The sequence below is a fragment of the Pelobates fuscus genome, chromosome 11 (assembly GCF_036172605.1).
Source record: "Pelobates fuscus isolate aPelFus1 chromosome 11, aPelFus1.pri, whole genome shotgun sequence".
NCBI classification, from domain to species: Eukaryota; Metazoa; Chordata; class Amphibia; order Anura; family Pelobatidae; genus Pelobates; species Pelobates fuscus.
Window position 1 is genome coordinate 35058804 of NC_086327.1, and position 17996 is coordinate 35076799.

At 47.7% G+C, this 17996-nt stretch overlaps 1 protein-coding gene across 1 annotated transcript in view; it reads right to left on the reverse strand.

Annotated features, from left to right (window-relative positions):
• Nucleotides 1-9808: 9808 nt before the first annotated feature.
• The window catches only part of LOC134576785 (pregnancy-specific beta-1-glycoprotein 8-like), a 174476-nt gene continuing 166288 nt past the window's right edge, over nucleotides 9809-17996 (reverse strand). The window contains exon 5 of the mRNA XM_063435487.1: nucleotides 9809-10092. Within this exon, the coding sequence (XP_063291557.1) occupies nucleotides 9809-10092 (284 nt within the window). The remainder of the gene's footprint in view (nucleotides 10093-17996) is intronic.

The following is a 17996-nucleotide window of genomic DNA, read 5'->3' on the forward strand; positions in this document are numbered from 1 at the left end:
ATGGTGTGGAGGATCGGCTATAGTGGTACCTGCTTGGCAGGCTGCTGTTTACTGCTTGTGCTCATCCGATCCCTTCTGGGTGCCAGGTGCAGACCCTGGGAGTCCCTGATACCTGGAACAACAAAGGCAAGTCTCTGGCTGAGTGCCGGGTTCGCGGCTCGAGGTGGTGGAAGCTTGTTTTGTCGGGTGGTCGGATCTGTCCCGGTGGTGCTTCACGTCCGGTGCGGGATTGTGGTGACTTAAGGTGGAGGCAAGTGCTTGACGTGGGGCAGGCTCTGCATTTCTGTTTGTGCCTCCGGTCCCGTCTTCAACACCTTTTGCGTTGGTGGATTTTAATGGGGACTGCTTTGCTTAGCTGTGGTGGAGCTTGTTGGGGCTGTGGTGGAGCTTGCTGGGGCTTCCTGCTTGTTATTTGCTTCCAAAATTGATTAAAGAGTCTGTCCAGCTTAGACTCAATATACTGCCATGCTTTGCTGGTACAAGGAGGACACGCGGCTTCCGCCATATTGGGAGAGTCGCAGATGAGTATGTCAGCCTGGGCGGCTGTGCTCTGTGCGTCCATTAGCTCCAGACAGCCTCTCAGGGGTGGACCAGGATAACCCCCACCGGTCCGAGGGGAGGGTAACAGAGCTCCTGCCGGGAAGTAGCTGCTCCTGGACTAATCGAAAAAAAATGACAGGCAGAGGCAGGCCACCCCACAGGGGCCATTGTAGTCGTGGTGCTGTGATTCCCTTTGGCCCTAGAATAATGCCCAGTGTTCAGAAGCCACGTACCCTGAACTCAAAAAGTTCTGAGGACATAGTTGACTGGCTAACACAGGACACCCAATCTTCTACAGCTTCCGCTTGGAACCTTGACGCACCATCCTCCTCCAGCTTAACTTTGGGCACCTCTCAAGTTACCACTTGCCTGCCTGCCGCCACCACCAACACTAGCACCACAGCCGCTTCACTTGATCTGTCAGAGGAGTTATTTACACATCAGTTGGAAGAAATGAGTGATGCACAATCATTATTGCCAGAGTATGTAGATAACAGGGATATGTCTCAGTCAGGCAGCATTACACACATGGACGTACGGTGTGATGATGATGATGTTGTACCCGCTGCTGCTTCCTTTGCTGAGTTGTCAGATGCAAGTGAAGCGGTTGATGATGACGATGCGTCCGTGGATGTCACGTGGGTCCCCGCTAGAAGAAAAGAAGAACAGGGGGGAAGTTCAGATGGGGAGACAGAGAGGAGGAGGAGACGAGTTGTAAGCAGGGGGAGGTCGTCGCAAGGAGCTAGTGGCACAGTCAGACAGCATGCATCGGCACCCGGGGTCAGCCAGACAGCACGCCAATCAACGCATGCTGTTGCCACCACCAGAATGCCGTCATTGCAGAGCTCAGCAGTGTGGCATTTTTTTGGTGTGTCTGCCTCTGACAACAGTTTGCGGTGCGTTAAACAGGGAATTTGGTCTGTCACTGTGAAGCGGGCGTAACCCTTACACTACCTGATCAACACAACATCATATTTGATGTTTTAAAGCACGTTATTCCAAACAATTTAGGAATGTTAGGTGATTTATGCCCTTTATGGATTAAAACCAGACTCTGCATCAACTGTGTAATTTTCCATGGGAGTTTTGCCATGGATCCCCCTCCGGCATGCCACAGTCCAGGTGTTAGTCCCTGTGAAACAACTTTTCCATCACTTTTGTGGCAATAAAGAGTCCCTGTGGGTATTAAAATTCGCCTGCCCATTGAAGTCTATGGCGGTTCGCCCGGTTCGCCCGTTCGCGAACATTTGCGCAAATTCGCGTTCGCTATTCGCGAACGGAAAATGTTATGTTCGCGACATCTCTAATAAAAGATAATCAAAGCTATACATTGCACATCTATCACTATAGGAGTGACTTGTTTTACCCTGTAAACTCTGACAATGGCTCTGCTCAGATAACCACCCCTACATGCATTTTCTATCTATTGGGGTCCTCTTTGATCATTCTATCTGTGGAATATGTTCTCACCCTATATAGAGCATCCCTGCACAGTGTTTTCCAGTGCTTCCTATGCTTGTCTTGGTCTCCTTTTAAATGAATTATATTTGCCTAGGATATAATAATTAGAACAAAAACTCCATTCCCTCCAATGTCACCATCCCTAGTTATTTTTATCATTTTAATGAACAGGGTAAAGGATGTTCTGACCTATTTGGCTATGGTCTGGAAGAGTGAAAAGGTAATTACAATTCCAGATGTACCTGCTAGTTCCAACTTCTTAAGGCCAGAATTGTGATATTTCATGATCAATGCATTTTGTCTTAAAATACCATCTAATATGAATGTAATGCCACCTAATATAAATATAATAACCTTTAATATTTAATTTACAAAGAATCTTTGGGTCCATTCAAAACATGTTGTTTTTTTTTTTTTGTTTTTTTATGGGGTGAGGTGGGGGTAACACATGTTTTTCACATGTTGAAATAGTTATCAACAATTCTGTTACATCATGTGAATCCTGCTGACCAATACAAATATTTTAGACTATTACTGATTTAGTGAATCTTCATTATAATATAAAATCCAGTTTAGTCAAACTGTTTGAACATAAAATGTTGGCGAATGGGAGGGTGGGGCTCATATCTTTCTTACACCATAAACACTACAATAAGGTGTAAAACTTCACATACCTGGAGAATTGCATTTATTTGCACGTGACGTCAAACTAAAAAACAGCCAAACATTTTTTACAAAGTCTTTAATAAAAGCCATATTTAAAAGCTTGTTATTTATTTAAAGTATTATTTTAGAATATATCAATAGTTATTTTACCTTTGAATGCATTGTGTGCAGCTTGTCCACCAATACCTGTGAAACACTATCTCACTGCCGTTAGAAACCATGGGCTAAGGGGCTTCTGAATATAATACCTCTACTTTTATCTATAGAGAGTTAGATCACAGGCAGACATCACAATTTAGCATTATTTCCAAGCCTGCCTTCAAATTAATATTTTTGAATTGCTTAAAAATATTAAAATATCAAAAATATATAATATTTGAAAATATCAAAATACGTTTTAAAAATATAAAATAATTTTAAAAGTTTAGCCAAGAGTATTAAAACGAGGCCAGATTGTAGTCATTTGAAAAGCTTATCCATAAATATTATATTGAGGCACCTATCACTATTTTCTACCTGCTGACCGCAATAATGTCTGCTTTAAAATATACAGATCATTCGAAGATAAGCAGTTTGCTGAAAAAAACATGAAAAACAAGCTCTGTAAATTGTCACTATAGCAACCATAACTTACCGGTTATAAAAGGCTCAAGCTGATCAGTTTGTAAAATGCATCAAATAGTGATTTGTGCTATGTCAGATATATATCTATGTAACTTTTGAGGTTAGTTTCTGCTATGGAAATTGCTAATTTAAATGCATGAATTTACTTATAGAGAGAATAATTTTATTTTTTGCATAAAGTGACTGGCCTTTTCATTTCACTATTGTTTTTTTTTTAGTTTGGTTTCTTTTTTTGGAACTTCTGACTCTCAGCAAATGGTACTGAAAGACATGAAAGGGGCATCTGGTCTATTTCAGGTGAGAAGTCAAACAGTTCAAACACCGATGATTCCTTCAAATAGGTGGTGGTGGTGTTGGTGGGAGGGGCACCAAGGCACTCCTGGCACCATAAACTTTGCAGCAGACTGTAGTAGTTATAGTGCTTGAAGCATTGCCGGTGCAAGGATTTCTGGCTACACAGTAGCATTTTGCTGCTCCCTCCTCTCCCCCTCCCCCCCAAAAGAACACAATGGCTGAGACCATCTTATTTCTGGTGGAAAGGGGCTGTAGGTCGGGGCACAAGGTCTCTAGAAGAGAGTCAGGGGCTGTGGTGGGGGATAGGGGTTGTAAAAGGGGGGACAAGGTCTTTAGGGGGGCAGGGGATGAAGAGGGGGGACATTGGGCTGTGGGGAGGGGGCACAGGGCTGTAGAGGGGGACTCCAAAGAGCTGTAGAGGGGGGGGACATTGGGCTGTGGGGAGGGGGCACGGGGCTGTAGAGGGGGACTCCCCAGAGGACCCAGGAGAAGAGCAGGCTGTAGGGAGAGTGGTAATGTGAAAAATACAAGTCCCCAGCCAGAGGCAGGGTATTCGGATTTTTGCACCCCCCTGCTCTGGCACCCTAAGGTGGCTGCCTGTGCCATCTTATAGATGCGCCGGCCCTGGCTTGAAGTGTTCCTTTAACAATATTGTGCATAAAAAGCTCAAAATAATACAGCAAAACAAAACACCATTTAGATTCCACATATTACACCAGGAAAATGATATAGACTACAGACTATTCTTTGATTAGGAAGAGGTAAAACAAATAGGAAATCTATTCATCTGGTCTATGGGTTTTATTAATACAATAAACCCCTGTACAGCAAAGGTTTATGGGATATGTAGATTATCCACCAGCCACAGTTCCAGTGGCAGAATTAATGTGGAGAGGGCTCTGGTGCAAGAGATTTTTTGGGGCCCCCCATAGCATAAGGATGTAGATCCTATCTTGCAACTTCCACAATGCTTTGCCAGCTTGAATTCTACTATTTCCCCATCCTTGCTGGTTGTATTTGTGAGCAGTGTATGTGTGTTTTAATGTAAGCATGTTTCTACATGGAGCAGACATCCCAAGTCTCCCAGTAGGTCCAGTAGACACCCGCACACCATGTGTAAAATCCCAGAAATCACACACACAAGCTAACATACAATGCTTGTCAAATTGTGTGTAATTTCCAGGATATTACACGTTTAAAATGCCATCAATAACTGTCCCCCCAGCCCCCTACTAAATACTCACCCAGTGGGTGTTATTTCTGAGCAGAAGTTGGATAGGGGGACCGGGCCCCTGCAGTTCTTGCCGGCTGGTAGGAAAGGGAAGGTCACTCCCTCCCAGCTAAAGAGACAGCCATGTGGGAGTGAGGAGGAGGCAGCAGCAGCACATGGAGAGGCTGGAGTGAGCAGCTACATGCTCACTCCCATTGTGGTGGAATCTGGGTAAAAATAAATTTAGTAGGCCGAGATTGCCACGTGGTATGTGCACGTGCATATGCTGATGTATCGGTCGGTTGGTTGCACGTGGCAACGATACAATCAGTAGTGTAAGGAGCATGTGTAGGAATACAGGATATACGAGTATTCCCCTCCTGGATTGTGCTGGGCAAGCCAAGTGGTCAAACAGGAATTTAGTCTCTATTCTGTTGATTGGGTAAGAGTACGTGTAGGTGGAACTGATTATAGGAGGAGCTATATGTCTATATAAGGTGCCTACACTGTACGATCAGGGCTCAGATTTGAGCTGTTTTTGGTGACATTGGTCCCTCTGAGTCCCGGTCGGTGAATCGAATAAAGATCTCTTCCTTCCTGAAGAAACCTGTGTCCATCTCTCTGTGCTTGGCTTCCGTCAGTTTCTCCGGTATCACCATCAGCCTCAGCCAGGACCACCAAAGGTACGCTAACAGGTGGCTGCAATGTGTGTCAGATTGTGTGTGTATGTGCCAGTGTGTATCTGTGTGTCAGTGTGTATATGTGCCAGTGTGTATGTGTGTCAGTGTGTATATGTGTCAGTGTGTATGTGTGTCAGTGCATATGTGCCAGTGTGGGCTTGTGTGCGTCAGTGTGTATCTGTGTGTATGTGTCAGTGTGTATTTGTGTGTATGTGCCAGTGTGGGTATATGTGTGTCAAGTTATGTGTATGCCGGTGTGTGTATTTGTGTGTCAAAGTGTGTGCATGTGTCTGTATGAATAGTTGTAATATGTTGTGTGTGTGACGGTGTGTGGAGGCCCACGTGGGCCTGCGCATGAGGGGTAGAGGGCAGTCATGAAATTAGGTTTTGCAAGTTGGGATGTCTGCATGGAGCATGTGTGGTTTTGAATGTAGTAGTGTAATTGTATGTACAGTTGCTATTTGAATATAGTAGTGCATGTGTGTGTAGTGTTGGAGTTTTAATGTTGGTGTGCATTTGTGTGTAGTGTTTGCATTTGAATGCAGGACTGTATTTGTGTATTGTACAAGTGTCTGAATGCCTTGATGTATTGACATATACACATGAACTGCCACATACAGATACACAAATATACTGATATGAATACACAGACACACATGCATACAGACTGACACACATATAGGTACACACACATAATGACACAGATACTCTTATTGACACACGTACAGATATACATACAAACAGATACACTCACATACTGACTAAGATGCACAGTCACACCAAGATGAATTTTAATAGAAAAAAATAGAAAAGGAGGACGGAAAGGTACGCTATGGAGTATGCTTATAGTAGCAGGGAGTTTTGCAAATTGCTACATTTATAAACCAATCTGGTCAGAGAGACGAAGATGAAGATACTTTGTAATGATGCGATGTTGTTATGGTGCTTAGAGCAACACTTATTTATATATTTCTTACTGAGCACAAAAAGGGTCTGCATAATACATATTATTTATATACAAATAATACCCAACTTAGCTTAAAGGGACTCTATAGTCACCATATAAAAGCAAGAAAGACAGGTCCCCCAGCCTTCCTTCTTGCTTTTATATGTACTTTCATTCATTAAAAATAATTTTCGAGGTGTTTTTATATTAAAAACTTACCTCCGTTCAAGCACCGAGCTCCCCGCTAGACCGCGCCCCCTTTTTCGTCAAAATGACGAAATCGCGGGGCCCAATAGGACGCTTCTCACAGAGGATCGTCATCGCGATGTGGTGCGCATGCGCGGCTTCGCGCTGCACCAATCGCGTTCTTCATAGAGCGGCATTGAATGCCGCCCTATGAAGAACCTGAGCGCTTTACCGCGCATGTGCGCGGAATGCGCGTTCGCGAGCTGAGCGGTCTGACTGAAAGCTCAGCTCGCTTTCTAAAATTATCAATAAGTGGGGGGACCTACTGTCCCCCCCCCCCGGCCCCCACCCCTTAGCGTGGGTGGGGGCCCTAAAATTATCAATAAGGGGGGGGGACCTACGTTCCCCCCCCGGCCCCCACCCCTGAGCGGGTAGTGGGGGCCCTAAAATTAAAAATAAGTGGGGGGACCTATTGTCCCCCCCCGGCCCCCACCCCTGTGCGGCGGGTGGGGGCCCTAAAATTATAAATAAGGGGGGGACCTATTGTCCCCCCCGGCCCCCACCCCTGAGCGTTGGGTGGGGGCCCTAAATACAAAGGGGGGGGACCCTAGTTAACCCTTCCCCCCCCAAAAAAATGTCTCCCTACCTACCCCCCTCACCCTAAAAATAATGAGGGGGGACCATTAACTAAAAACCTGTAAAAAAGAAAAAAATGAGATAAAAATAACTTACCATTCGATGTTTTCTTTCTTCTAAAATCTTCTTTCTTCAGCCCCAAAAAAGGCCAAATAAAAATCCATAATAACCGACGCAATTAAAAAAATAAATAAATAAATAAAAACGAGCGCAAAAAAAACAATCCATCTTCACCCATGGAGGGCTCCGCGCAGACTGAGCTCCGCAGGGCGGGGGAAGACTTATAAAGCCTTGCCCCGCCCTGCAATTAGGCTAAGAACACTCTGATTGGTGGGTTTAAGCCAATCAGAGTGTTCTGTGTCATTTTACAAGCGTGGGAAAGTTCTTTGGAATTTTCCCACGCTTGTAAAATGACACAGAGCACTGTGATTGGATGGGTTTCAAGCCATCCAATCACAGTGCTCTGTGCACTGTGATTGGATGGCTTGAAACACATCCAATCACAGTGCTCTGTGTCATTTTACAAGCGTGGGAAAGTTCATTGGAATTTTCCCACGCTTGTAAAATGACACAGAGCACTGTGATTAGATGGATTTCAAGCCATCCAATCACAGTGCTCTGTGTCATTTTACAAGCGTGGGGAAATTCCAAAGAACTTTCCCACGCTTTTAAAATGACATAGAGCACTGTGATTGGATGGATTCAATCAGAGTGCTCTTTGTCATTTTACAAGCATGGGAACGTTCTTTGGAATTTTCCCACGCTTGTAAAATGACACAGAGCACTGTGATTGGATGGCTTGAAATCCATCCAATCACAGTGCTCTGTGTCATTTTACAAGCGTGGGAAAGTTCTTTGGAATTTTCCCACGCTTGTAAAATGACACAGAGCACTGTGATTGGATGGCTTGAAATCCATCCAATCACAGTGCTCTGTGTCATTTTACAAGCGTGGGAAAATTCCAAAGAACGTTCCCATGCTTGTAAAATGACAAAGAGCACTCTGATTGGCTTAAACCCACCAATCACAGTGTTCTTAGCCTAATTGCAGGGCGGGGCAAGGCTTTATAAGCCTTCCCCACCCTGCAGAGCTCAGTCTGCGCGGAGCCCTCCATGGGTGAAGATGGATTATTTTTTTTGCGCTCGTTTTTTTTTTTTTTTTAATTGCATTGGTTATTATGGATTTTTATTTGGCCTTTTTTGGGGCTGAAGAAAGAAGATTTTAGAAGAAAGAAAACATCGAATGGTAAGTTTTTTTTATCTCATTTTTTTTTTTTTTACAGGTTTTTAGTTAATGTTCCCCCCCTCATTATTTTTAGGGTGAGGGGGGTAGGTAGGGAGATATTTTTTTTTTTTGGGGGGGGAGGGTTAACTAGGGTCCCCCCCTTTGTATTTAGGGCCCCCACCCAACGCTCAGGGGTGGGGGCCGGGGGGGACAATTGATAATTTTAGGGCCCCCACCCGCCGCACAGGGGTGGGGGCCGGGGGGGACAGTAGGTCCCCCCCCTTATTGATAATTTTAGGGCCTCCACCCACCGCTCAGGGGTGGGGGCCGGGGGGGAACAGTAGGTCCCCCCCCCTTATCGATAATTTTAGGGCCCCCACCCGCTGCACAGGGGTGGGGGCCGGGGGGGACAGTAGGTCCCCCTCCCCCTTATCGATAATTTTAGGGCCCCCACCCGCCGCTCAGGGGTGGGGGCCGGGGGGGGACAGTAGGTCCCCCCCTCATTGATAGTTTTAGGGCCCCCACCCGCCGCACAGGGGTGGGGGCCGGGGGGACAGTAGGTCCCCCCTTATTGATAATTTTAGGGCCCCCACCCGCCGCACAGTGGTGGGGGCCGGGGGGGAGGAGAGTAGGTCTCCCCCCCCCCCCAACCACTATTGTGGACAGTAAGCGTCCCTGTGGGTTCGGGCTTCAGCTGTCAGCTGAAGCCACGCCCACAGCAGTGCTGACAGGCTATCAGCACACAAAGCGCGTTCACAGTGCTTTGTGTGCTGATAGCCCGTCTGATGTATTCACCCAGAATGCATCGGACGAGAGGCCTTTTTAGGGCCTCTGAACTCGGAAGTCCCTCTGGTGGCCGTCTGATTGACTGCAACAAGAGGTGTTCCAAGCTTCCAATGTAAACACTGCATTTTCTCAGAAAATACAGTGCTTACAAGAAAAAGGCTCCGGGTAGCTGTAGCACTCACCTGAACAACCTCATTAAGCTGAAGTTGTTCAGGTGACTATAGTGTCCCTTTAACATTGAGTTTTATATCTAGAACCATTAACTGTTTAATTATTTTAGAACATTTTAGTTCTTAACTGGTTTGCAGTCACTTTACTTATTTTATTTTGAATTATTATATTTTTATCTTTATATTCCCACTTATTTTTATGTTTAAGTTGTGCAACTATATTATTTAGCTTGACTTTTTCTCTTGAAAATATATTTTGACTTTTCTTGTTTTCTTTAAGGATGCACTGACTGTATAGTGACATTTTATTGTTATCAAAATATAATAATAAACAACATTTGTTAAAGGTTATTGTTAAGGATATGTTTATGCTTAGAGATCCACATTACTCACAGGCCAGGCTAAGTGTCAAGGCTTTGCTGGTAATATTATTCACCCGGTTTCTGGCAATACACGTAAATGATGCATTGTCATTTCTTTCCACTGGGCTAATAATGAGGCTATCATGGGTAACCTTGTAGCGTGGGTCTGAAGGTAGTGCAGCTCCATTCAGATTCCAGGAGAACTGAACATCAGTACCAAGAGCTGAACAGTTTAAAGATACAGAATCCTTTCCAACCCAGAGCAAAGAGCTAGCGTTGCTTCCTATCATCACTTCATGGACAGGAACTGAAAGTTAAGAGATATATACAATTAAATTATTACACCAACCTAATAATTAATGTGATTTAATTTCTGTGAAAATTAGTTTGCACAGTTTTCATTTGTTTTACTTATGTGATCTAATAAATGTGAGACAATAATAACATAGAAATGATTCAGTGGTTCTTGAAAAATATTGTAAGGTATTCAACAAGTAGTGAAGGAAAGCTTTAACTGAGCAATTAGTGTATGCAATTAAATACTGAGCATTAACAAAGATTCATGAACTGGTTATTACTGTATATTAATAGCAGTAACATTCTTTGGTTAATAAGAGCAGTTTTACTATTGACGATGACAAAGTGAGCCAGGGGATGCCCAGTTTCCTGGTCTTATTATTGGCCTCCTTAAAGGTGTTGACCACTTTCTGTACAGAGGTGAAAGGGTTAAAAAATGAAGTACGTGACTACTGTAAATGGACAAGACTATATTATTAGAAATAGCAAATCTTAAATGTCAACTTAAAAGTAAAATATGTTGCAGACCATTAAAGAAATAACCTTTTAAGCTCTGGTTACCGAAATACATGTTGTTGGTTGCTGAATAAGCAATTTTGTGTTTAGCTGATGTAATCTTGTCATGTTACTTTTGCTGTAACTTCTGTCTATAAATATGTTTGCCTGGCTTTTAATACACTGGTAGTAGCCCAATTTGAAACACGTTGTCTGTGTATCACTGAAAGGCTCTCCCCGAGCGTTCGGTCCAAAAGTGAGGTGCATGGAACGCTTTGAGACATTAGTAAATTGAAGCCCATGGATCAGCGCAGTCAGGGGAATGGGCCTTGACAGAGCCAAGGAGTAGGCAGGTGGAGCTATAGATTCAGGGGTGGGGTTTTAGGGTGGAGCATGTTAAAGGGTGTCTAAAAGTGCGAGTATATTAAGCGGCCATTTTAGCAAGTGGCCATTTTAATTCAGAATCTGCACGTACCTGTTAATTGTGTTGGCAGGTTGTGTGGTTTCTTTTCTTCTGTTTTTCAGATGGCTTCGCTTGAAGAGATCCTGGACGGTGTGAGAGCAGCAGTGAGAGACAGGGGGATGGCATGGCTGCAGCAGCAACTGGCGGTTCCTGGGACCAGCGGTAACCCCCCAGCGGCTGTGGAGAGGTGATCGGTGCGGAGGGCGAGACCGCCCCAGCGGCTGAGCCCGGGCGGGATGCCCGCAGCGCGTAGGAGACGGAGTCCTTCCAGAGAGGCGAGCGGATCATCAGTTGGGGAGGCAGGCCGGTCGGAGCCAACGCAAACGCCGCCGGCCCCGTCTGTGCGACGTGGCGCCGGTAAGGCAAGGGCGGTGATTAGGCCTGGCACGGTGTTGCGGCCTACCACGAGGAGCGCTGCTCGCAGGACGGCGGGCGGCAAGGCGGCAAAATTAGCGACGGCCTCCGAGGAGACCGGGACCGCAGAGGATGTCGGAGGTGTGGATGGAGCCCAGACACGTCCCGGTGAGTCTGCCGCCGGTTTACATACCGGGCGGCAAGGAAAGGCGCTGGGGATTGGGAAGGACGGGCTGACACCACCTCAGAGGGCAGCAAGGGATTCCAGTGGAGGGGGACTTGATCATGCGGGCGAGACAAGGCCCAGGCAAGGCAGCGGGGGGACGGCAGGACAGGTCACCCAGCTAGGGCACCAGGACCAAGGCAGGGCGACAGCGGAAGGGGCTTCCGTTTGTCAGGGCCAGCGCAGCGCTTCCCCAGTGGACAGAGGAGCGGACAGTGAGGGTATGTCCCAGGGGTATGACACACACTCTGACAGCGGGGTTAGGAGTGTACGGGAGGGCCATAAATGTTGCTCCCGGGGACGGCATGAATGCAAAGACAACCCTAGGCCTGCGGATTACAAGAGGCGGCGCAGGGCAGGCGCCAGGCAAGAACGGGCAGGGTGTGTCAGGGAGAGGAGCTCGTCTACTGACGGGTACAGTAGGCGGGGATCAGTCTGCAGGGCCAGGAGGAGAAGGGAACGGCGCAGCGAATCTGGGTCCTCCAACGGGAGCACCCAAGGACGGCCGGATAGTTCTTACGGCCCAGAGGGCCTGGCTACTAGGCGGGAGAGGCGCAGGGTTGACGACAGGGAACGTAAGGAGGAAGGGCGGGTAGATGGGCACTCGAACAGACTACCCAGGTGTTCTTCTCCCTACAGGTCGCGGAGCGGTACACCTACGGTCCCACGGCGGGATCTGGCGGAAGGGAGTCGGCGTCAAACGGACACCCCGGAGCCGCACGCGGCGGAAGGGAGGAAAACGACCCCGCGGCCTTCCGCGGCCGGAGGCTCTGGCGGTGAGTTGCCTGTTACATCACATTCTGATTCCATGTTAACTTGCCTAAAATCATTGTTAGATACATGGGGCGGTGGGGAGGGGGCTTCACCGCAATTTTCGAGGGTATGGGTTCCGGAAGTGGGTTCCGGGACGTCGGGTCAGGCTAAGGGGGCGGTGAGTGGTGTATCCGGACGGAGTACGCCCGAGACAGGTGAGAGGACAGGCTTAGGTTCGGTAGGAGGAGGGGAGGTTTCCGACGCGGCGCGGCAGAATGTACATGTCTCTTTCGCGGGCCCCTTGGGATGTCACCTGAAGTCTGAGGTGAAGGACAGGATTTGGAAAGGTGAGTTTGTAGAGGTTTTTTCTCTCCTTCCCCTGGAGGAGTTCCTCGATCTAAAGGATGAGGATAAAAAGGATGCGAAGAAGGAGGAAGAAGAGAAGAAGCGTAGGTATCGGAAGATACCCAAGACGTTCGCGAACTGGTTGCGGGCTTTTTGCATACTGGCCAGCGTCATCGGGGAAAAGTTTCCCGATCGTTGTTCGCAGCTTTTTTGCTACTTGGACGGGATAGGGGACGCTTACCGGACGTACGGTGGGATTGCTTGGTGGAAATACGATGAGCAATTCCGCCAGCGTTTAGCAGCGAACCCGAGCATGAGATGGGATCAGATGGATCTGCCCCTGTGGATGCGGCTCATGATGGCGCAGAAGGCTGCGCCCTTTCACGGGGCGGCCGGTGCAGCACATGGAGGAGCGGCGCCGGCCGGACAAAAGAAGGGTTTCTGCTGGCTTTTCAACGAGGGCCAATGTAAATGGGGCTCGTCGTGCAGATTCAAACACAAGTGTTCCGGTTGCGGCGGTACGCATGGAGTCAATAGGTGCTTCAAGAGAGGCAAATCGACTAGCGGGGGAGGTCCCAGTGGCGCCACGGCTCCTGCCGCTGCCACTGGGGGCAACTCCGGTGAAGGTAGGCGAGATGCTGCCGTGGCTAAAGCGCTACACTAACAGGGCTGACGCGGAATTTTTGAGAAGAGGATTCACGGAGGGGTTTAGGATACCGTTTAAAGGGAAGGTGCCAGGGACTTTATGTTTGAATTTACGATCCGTTCGGGATCACCCAGGGGTGGTGCGGGACAAATTGATGTCGGAGGTACGGCTCGGCAGGATGGCGGGACCCTATGCGGTCCCACCTTTGCCGAACTTGAGGGTGTCTCCGTTGGGGGTGGTCCCCAAGAAGGAACCAGGCAAATTTCGGTTGATACACCATTTGTCTTACCCAAAAGGGGCTTCTGTTAACGACGACATTGACGCGGCCCTAAGCTCCGTGTCATACGCATCATTCGATCAAGCGGTTGAGTTGGTACGGAGAGCGGGGCCGGGAGCGTTGATGGCGAAGGTGGACGTGGAGGCGGCTTTCAGGCTGCTTCCTATTCACCCGACATGTCACCACTTATTGGGATGTTTCTTTGATGAGGGTTTTTTCGTGGATTTGTGTTTGCCCATGGGCTGCTCTATTTCTTGCTCATACTTTGAAAAGTTCAGCTCTTTCTTTGAATGGGTGGTGCGTCAGGAGTCGGCTGGGGGTGCAGTAGTGCACTATCTGGACGACTTTTTGTGCGTAGGACCGGCAGGGTCCGATCGTTGTGGGCAAGTACTGGGGGTGTTGCAATGGGTGGCACAGGTCTTTGGGATCCCGTTGGCGGCTGAGAAGACGGTGGGCCCGACGGTATGCTTGAGCTTCCTAGGGCTGGAAATAGATTCGGTGAAGGGTGAATGTAGGTTACCAGCGGATAAACTGATAGCGCTCCGCCAGCGGGTGGGGGTAGTCAGGGGTTCGAAGAAGGTGACCTTGAGGCAGTTACAGTCCCTGCTGGGGAGCTTGAACTTTGCTTGTAAAGTGATCCCTATGGGGAGGGTTTTTTGCAGGCAGTTGGCTCGAGCAACCTGCGGTGCGCGATTGCCAGGTCATTATATCAGAGTCTCAGCTGCGATGAAGGCAGATCTGGATGTTTGGTTGTGTTTCCTACAGGAGTTCAATGGTCGGGTGTATTTTAGGGATGAGGCAACATCGTCAGAAGCAATTGGCTTATATACGGACGCTTCCGGGAGCGTAGGTTTCGGTGCCTACCTGGGAGGGAGATGGTGCGCGGAAGAGTGGCCGGAGGCGTGGAAGGAAAGCGCCTTGATCAGGAACCTGGCCTTCCTAGAGCTCTTTCCTGTGGTAGTGGCGGTATCTTTATGGGGCGAAGAGCTCGCGAACAGGAAGGTGATCTTTCATTCTGATAACATGGCGGTGGTGCAGGCAGTTAATAATATCTCGGCCTCTTCTCTGCCTGTGGTACGGTTGTTGAGGCGCTTGGTGCTGCTGTGCATGTCTTGGAATATTGTGTTTAGGGCAAAACATGTCCCGGGATTGTTGAATGTTATCGCTGACGCCTTATCTCGTTCGCAGTGGGAACGTTTTCGGGCAGCGGCGCCGGGAGCTCAGGAGACAGGTCAGGCATGCCCGGCGGAGATGTGGCGGCTCGGGACGTCTTGCTTGGGGGCTTTATAAGAAGTTCCCTGGCGGCCGGAACGTGGACAGCGTACACCAAGGTATGGTATGAATGGGAGGAGATGATGGGGCAGTCTGGAGGGGCGAACTCGCCGGCAGGTAGGTTGGACACGCTATTATGGTTGTTGTGTCGGTTATTCGCGGGAGGGGCTTCTCCCGCGAAGGTGGACCGTTACATGTCAGCATTAGCATTTTGGTTTAAATTCCCGGGTAAAGAGGATATTACAAAAACTTTTTTGGTGAAGCAGGTGTTGAGAGGCTTTCGTAAAGGACTTGGACTGTAGACTCGAGACGGCCTGTGTCGTTTAACATTCTACATGGCTTGACAGAAAGGCTGCATGACGTTTGTACATCTTCGTTTGAAGTGCTCTTGTTTACCGTAGCTTTTGTTTGGGCGTTTTTTGGGGCGTTCCGCATCGGCGAACTGGTCAGCTCTAATAAGTCCGGGGCGAACGGGATCCGGTTCGAGGATGTGGTGCTGGGGCAGGACAAGGTCGAGATACGCCTGAGGTGCTCCAAGACGGATGTCTTTGGGAGAGGTAAGACAATAATTTTGTTTGCGTTGCCAGGGTCGGCAGTCTGCCCAGTAGCATGTGGGCACAAATACTTAGGTGTGCGCCCGCAAAGCTCGGGGTGCTTCCTCGTTCACGAGGATGGTCTTGCGCTGTCGCGCTTCCAATTTGTCAGGGTCTTTCGCATGGGGCTGCGACAGTTGGGTTTGCATCCCATGCAATTTGGGACTCATTCATTTCGCATCGGGGCTGCAACGGAAGCAGCGCGGCTCGGACTTGGGGATGCTCGGATTAAACAGATAGGTCGGTGGGAGTCCGCGCGTTTTAGGACTTATGTACGAACAGATAAGTTGGTTTGAAGGGGGGGTCTGGTTGGGGTTGAGTGTGTGGTGTCGATGCTCTGCTAGTTAATAACTTGTGTTTCTTTCCAGGTCGGGTTGTATGGTTGGTGGGTCACTCCTACGTTTATTGGGCGCAGAAGAGGGCCGCAGTTCGGAGGAATGGAGCACAACTGGGCTTTCCTCAGGACAATGTACAGTTACAATGGTTTGGTTTTCGTGGTTTCAGCTGGCAGAGCATTAGTGGAGTGATTTTTGGTAAATTGTTGGAAGGAAATCCCCCGGACGTAATACTGATACATGGTGGGGGTAACGATTTGGGGCTTATCCCTCAGAGGGAGCTAATTCGGAGAATGAAGCGGGATTTGGATCGCCTCCGGGAGCGGGTGCCGGGAGTGGTTATAGTATGGTCTGAGATGGTTCCTAGATTTAATTGGAGACACGCCAGGGACACAGCTGCGGTGGCGAGGTGTCGGGGAAAAGTTAACAAGGCCATGTCTGTTTTCGTTAGGCGGTCAGGTGGGGTCCCGGTCAGGCACTGGGAGCTAGAGGGTATGTTACCTGGGTATTATCGTGAGGATGGGGTCCACCTTTCGGAGGTTGGTTGTGACTTGCTTAACCTCGGTTTTCAGGAGGGGATATCCCGGGCCCTATTTTTGTGTGGTGGGGGGCGCTCAAGACCTTAATGGATCAAGTCTCGGGCTGTGGCGGGATAGGGCTAGGGTAATTGGGATGGAAGTGGATTAGCAAGTGGCTAGGCTAAGCTTAAGTTGAATTAGGCCAGAGTTGGAAGTGGTCTGTTGGTTCGAGCTCATCGGTGGCTCCGAACCTGGTGGTGTAGGGGTGTCTCGGTACACCCCTACAGTTAATAAAGTTATAATTATGGGGCCTCTTTGGTAGGCCGTGTGTTATATTTATGTGTTATTTATATTGTTATATATTGTTTATGGTATGGGGTCATTGTCTGGGTTAATGCTGTACGGATGGGGGTGGGGGTAAATTAATTTATTTGGCAATGACCCCAATTTGTTATCTTGTTTATTGAAAAATTTAAATAAAGCTGTGGACTTTTATTTTCCAACAGAAACTGGTGTCTGTGTTTATTGGTGGGTTATGGGGAAGAAAATGCCACAAGCCGAATAACGACTGTGCGCATGTCATGAAGCTCATGGATCAGCGCAGTCAGGGGAATGGGCCTTGACAGAGCCAAGGAGTAGGCAGGTGGAGCTATAGATTCAGGGGTGGGGTTTTAGGGTGGAGCATGTTAAAGGGTGTGGAAAAGTGCGAGTATATTAAGCGGCCATTTTAGCAAGTGGCCATTTTAATTCAGAATCTGCACGTACCTGTTAATTGTCCCTCCCACCCTCCCTAGGTTTTTTGGCAGGTCCCGTTTTGTCACAGCGGCGGGATAGGGCTAGGGTAATTGGGATGGAAGTGGATTAGCAAGTGGCTAGGCTAAGCTTAAGTTGAATTAGGCCAGAGTTGGAAGTGGTCTGTTGGTTCGAGCTCATCGGTGGCTCCGAACCTGGTGGTGTAGGGGTGTCTCGGTACACCCCTACAGTTAATAAAGTTATAATTATGGGGCCTCTTTGGTAGGCCGTGTGTTATATTTATGTGTTATTTATATTGTTATATATTGTTTATGGTATGGGGTCATTGTCTGGGTTAATGCTGTACGGATGGGGGTGGGGGTAAATTAATTTATTTGGCAATGACCCCAATTTGTTATCTTGTTTATTGAAAAATTTAAATAAAGCTGTGGACTTTTATTTTCCAACAGAAACTGGTGTCTGTGTTTATTGGTGGGTTATGGGGAAGAAAATGCCACAAGCCGAATAACGACTGTGCGCATGTCAAGCAAATGATGTCACTTTTAGTAAATAGTACTAACAGCAACAAATACACAATTCACCAAATCACACTTTGGTGAATACCACTGCTTGAAATAGACCTCAGTTTTTTTGTTGTTGCAGTTTTCTGTCGGTTTTTTGAAGCGTGTTTGCTCTGCTTTAAATTTTTTAATAACCTGTGTTGCACCAATGTAATGCTGGTTACTAAAATGTCTGGCTTAACTTTGCCACAACTCAAAAAATAAAACAAAACAAACTCAGGGCTCTATTAATTAATCCAAAAATATATGCTTCTTGTTAGATGAAAGGGGATGCTATAAAAAAGTGAAAGTTAATAGGTAAAAAAAGACCTCCTCTAATGTTTTAAT